The sequence below is a fragment of the Amblyomma americanum genome, chromosome 3 (genome assembly GCF_052857255.1).
Source record: "Amblyomma americanum isolate KBUSLIRL-KWMA chromosome 3, ASM5285725v1, whole genome shotgun sequence".
NCBI classification, from domain to species: Eukaryota; Metazoa; Arthropoda; class Arachnida; order Ixodida; family Ixodidae; genus Amblyomma; species Amblyomma americanum.
The window spans coordinates 168197434-168202055 of record NC_135499.1 but is presented as its reverse complement, the minus strand read 5'-3'; the positions used below and the strand labels follow the sequence as shown (position 1 = coordinate 168202055).

The 4622-nt window shown below is 52.2% G+C and overlaps 1 protein-coding gene across 1 annotated transcript; it reads left to right on the top strand.

The window, feature by feature from the left end:
• The first annotated feature begins 1866 nt into the window (after positions 1-1866).
• Positions 1867-3765, top strand: LOC144124245 (chitinase-like protein 3). Its single transcript, XM_077656887.1, has one exon. The coding sequence runs from the start codon at positions 1867-1869 to the stop codon at positions 3760-3762; it is 1896 nt and encodes a 631-aa protein (XP_077513013.1). The 3' UTR covers positions 3763-3765.
• The last annotated feature ends 857 nt before the right edge of the window (positions 3766-4622 follow it).

The following is a 4622-nucleotide window of genomic DNA, read 5'->3' as shown; positions in this document are numbered from 1 at the left end:
ATTTAAACTATACTTTGCCATTCCTCAGTGAATCAGCAGATTGAACAAAAAATTGACATATGATTCACGGTGGTTTTTCCCAGTTATTCAGGAGGATTGTAAACTATGGAACAAAGATATTACTAAATTATAGAAAACATTCAAGCCGACTGGAATGTTACGGTGGTAGTAACGAAATACCGGTGTTCCACGCACACAAAGGTAACACACGCACATACACACGCGCAAGCGCACACTAACTTACTGAGTGCGTTCACATACGTGCGAGCGCGAGAGGAACAAGTACGTTTACTAGTATGTATGTGGAGTGAAATTCGAATTTTACGAACTACCCTCCCTTGGCTCGGTATAACAGCACAGCCTGCAGTGCGGCACACAAGAGAGCTACTTGAAACAAATGATGGAATAGAATTGTGCGGCCGTTGAAGAAGCATATACATCGAACACAACATCACTATACCGCGCAGTGAAAAGAGACATAGAGAGAGGAAAGAAAAATGTGCCCAGCATACGCAGGCCTTTCTCTCAACGTTAAAAATCAGGCCAGTGTTTATACTTTTTTTAAATGAAAGAGCATCGAATGTGCCCCTTTCTACAATGGTCTCTTGTCCTTCGGCCACAATCTACCCGGTCGACACAGTTCCAGATCACAAATCTCTGGGGACTTCACATCCTCGTGAGAGACAGCGAGATATATAACAGGACAGATAAGCACAGACTGTCTGCATGGGCACGTACTGGGGCAGACAACGTAGAACGAAACATCAACAAGCACAAAGAAAAGGCGGAAGTGACGCTTTCATTTGTCAGACGCATTTTTTCCCCGCCCCTTTTTCTGCCTGTGTTGCTGTGTTTGCGCATTCCTTTTGTTGCCTCGTTGCGAGCCAGGCCTAAGTAATTGCTTTCGCAACTGGGCCCCATTTGTTTCCGCGCAAGAGATAAACTGTCACTGCGTAGATTTGGGACTAATTACCGCTTTCTTCATTAGGCGCTGCTGCGCCTGGGTGTACCATCCGCCGTGGAGTTGTTGCACGGCCGCTCCTCATGCGGTCCGCCTTTACAAAAGAAAGTTTCTGTCCCACATCCTGGGCGCGTGCACTGCTGACACGCAGCGAGCGTTCAGTCGCCATTTATCGTTCATCCAACTGGGCGCGCACTGTTGAGGAACAGAGCGTTGCGGCCTGAGCCAGATACGGAGCACACACCAGAGCATGAAAAGGGGCGGGCGTCTGTGACAATATGTCATCGCTGTTACGCAAGCACTGCCCGCTAGAGATTGCACAACGTCGGTTTGCGACACTGTGTGTAATCGGCTGAGGTCCTGAGAAGTGTTGTTTAAACGTCGCGAGGGCGTCAGAGCCATTACTTTCTATATTAAACCCAAGATACGGACAACTGGCTGCTGAGCTTCAATTTTTGGTATGTTTAGGACGAAAAACCGTCATCCAGAACTGATGAAGGTTCAAATAATAGTTTTATAGAGAAATCATAATAAGGAGAAAAGGCATCAAGACTTTTAAAGACTTAAGAAAGAAAAGTGCGAACTTTTGAGGTAACAGAATCAGCGACTACCATCAGAGAAGAAAACTAGAACTTTGAGGAACTGAGAAACTGACTGCCGCATTGAAAACTTCTTAAGAAACAATGTTCCTGCTTGACTGCGAAGCGCTGAAATGGCAACTCCTCTGCTACATCTCGCCAGCAGTGACGAAGAGCGTAAACTAGATGTTTTTCTTCTTTCTGCCCCGAAGCAGGATGTAGGCATTTCTTGAAGAAGAGGCAGACGAGCCACGAGGTCACACGCGCAGTGTTCACGTGCGGCGCATTCCACGTTCAAAGGAGCTGCGATTTGCTAAGCAGAACACGATGCACGACCGACCTCAGCCCAGCCCTCCGTCTCGAGCCTCCAAGAAGCCCAGACGACAGAGACCCACTGTTCCAACGCAGGCCACGGCTCACCGAGAAGGGGCCGGCAGTAGCTTCGAGTGCTGTGACCTTTCAAGTTGCAGCTACGAGGCCCGCAACGAGTTCCCTTGCTGCCGCCAGCCCAAGCGCCGATGCGGGGCTATCGCTCCCAACGAACCCTGCGGCCTGGCGAATGCCGAGCCGTGTCTGCAAGGCGCTGTCCCGGCTCCACCCCAGAGACAGGCTGTGCACGACGACGCTGAGGCTCCCGAACCAGCTCTGAACGGTCCATTTCCCGTCCTCGTGAATGCTGCTCCCGTTGACCTGCCTGGCTCCGGAACGCTTTTCTGCGCCGTCTTCTTCGTCGCCGTAATGTTCGTCGGTGCCATAGGCGCCCAGGTATACCTCATGCACATCAGCTCCCACCATGACTCTTTTCTAGCCATGCTTGACGAGCACGAGAAGGAAGACGCGCCACTTGCACCGCAGCAGTCGGCAGCGGAGCAAACCGCACATTCCAGGGAGACCCAGCCCACCGTCCCCAGGAAGATAAACCCGGGCTTGGGCTCCAGACCACCAGGCTCAAACTCGCGTCATCCCCGCGCCTACTGGAACACCAAGAAGAACGCTTTAGCCGAAAGTGACAAACCACTCGTCGACAAACGCGAGACCACCGCGGTGCCTGAGCCACCAGTGCTTCGCGAGTACCCTCTCCTGTTTCCTCGCGATTATCAGGGCGAGCGCAAGTCCATCTGCATGTTCCACGCTTTGAGCGCCGGTAGAACACGCAACGGCGTTCACTACAAGCCCTGGAATTTCCCCTACCACCTGTGCACGCACGTCGTCTACTGCTGCGTGGGCATATCCGCCGACCTCGAGTTAGTATCGCGCCACTTGGACGTCGACATCACGGAAGGGTCCATCGCGTATTTCGCCGCCATGAAGCACAAAAACCCATACTTGCGCGTCTACATCGCAATCGGCGGTGACGAAAAGGACCCCGCGGGATTTGCAAGGATGGTCGGCAGCGTCGGACTGAGACAGCAGTTCGCCCATAACGCTGTGACGTGGATGCGACGAGCTCAGTACGACGGCATGATCCTCTACTGGAAGTATCCCTTCATGGAGCAAAAGGCGAGGCTGGTGGACACCATGCGGTACCTGCGACAAGTGCTCCGAGGCGTGGGCCTCACTGTGGGCATCGTGGTACCCCTTGACGAGATGCTGCGCGAGCGCTTCAACGTGTCAGAGTTGTCGCGGACTCTCGAGGACTACACCATACTCGTGGACCCCATCGACACCCAAGAACCGTCGTACGACGCCACCTACGTGCCATTCCGAGACGGCACGGTGCGGATGTACGCCGGTCTGTTCATGAGCACTCTTCGCAGTGCCGGAGGGGATAGGATGAAGGACGGCCGCTTCCGGCTCTGCTACCTGTTTCCGATCAATGCCCTGACCTTCACCCTCGAACAGGCGGCGGAGACCGACATCAACGCACCAACAGTTGGTCCCGGAGAACCAGGCCCTAGCACCGAGGTACCGGGTTTCCTCTCCTACGACGAGGTCTGCTCCGAGAAGTGGGAGAGCACGCGCCGCGTCAACTACGGCTTGGTGTCCACTCGCGGGAACCAGTGGGTGGTGTTCCAGAACCGCAGCTCCCTGTACGAGCTGCTCAGGGCTCTGGACTTTGTCACCGGCCCTGCCAAATGCTTGGGCGTCTGGGACCCTTTCTGGGATGACTTCGCTGGAGTGTGCGGTGAAGGCCCATACCCGCTGACGCGAGCCATATTCGCCAAGGTCATCGGGCGTAAGATTCCCTTCCAGAAGAAGAAGAACCGCCTGAATTTACTTTAGGTTCCACTCCGTGCTTTAGATATAGCATTTTGTTTTGAATATATGTGTTTAATTCTCTTCCTAATCATTTTTCTGTTTTCGTATCATGCTCACCTGGCGCACCACAGATTACATACCAAATAGATGTGTAGAATCTCTAGGGCGTATGCTTTTGTATGGCGTTCATCTCATTATGCCGACGACTTATACTATGGTACAGCACTGATCGATTATGCGTACGTGTAGTCGCTCTTCTTCGTGCTTTACTTTTCCTCTAATTTCCCTCTTTTCTGTCTTTTCTGCCTTTTTTAGACTTTGTAATACGAAGCCTAAGTGCATTGCACTGTCTTGCCTTTTTTTTTACCTGCTCCTGATCTCGCTATTTAGTCTTTACACTTAAAAATATTTCCAGGAGACAACTCCAAAGCCCGCCATATATTCCCTGGTTTACCTCAGAGTATACACTCCCGAATGCCACCTCCACGCTCCGCACTCGCCCACTTTCTGCATGCATGTCTTAGACTGCCTGCAGTTATGTAGTCCCGAGTACTGGAAGGCTCCATTGCTCAGCTCCGACCTGGACGTCTAGCTCCGGTGCGTGTCACAAGCCACCGCGGTCGCCGAGCGCCAAGGACTAAAGGCCACCTGTTGGAGCTGCCACCCCGTGCACGATAATTACACGGCTCATCGAATTAACTTTTCCCTCCTCCTTCCAGTCGCCATCACGCAACCCTAAAACCACCGAATTTAGTTTCGAAAGCATGTCCACAGTGGCGAATTTGGCCAGCAGCTCAATTTTTTGCTTTGTCACGCGTTGTCATTAATGCAGGATACGTCTAATGAATTCCTATTTTCGGCAAAATGTAATGGTGAGGTTCCCT

Coding starts and splice junctions, on each gene's coding strand:
- LOC144124245 (XM_077656887.1), top strand. CDS start 1,867: ATGCACGACCGACCTCAGCCCAGCCCTCCGTCTCGAGCCTCCAAGAAG.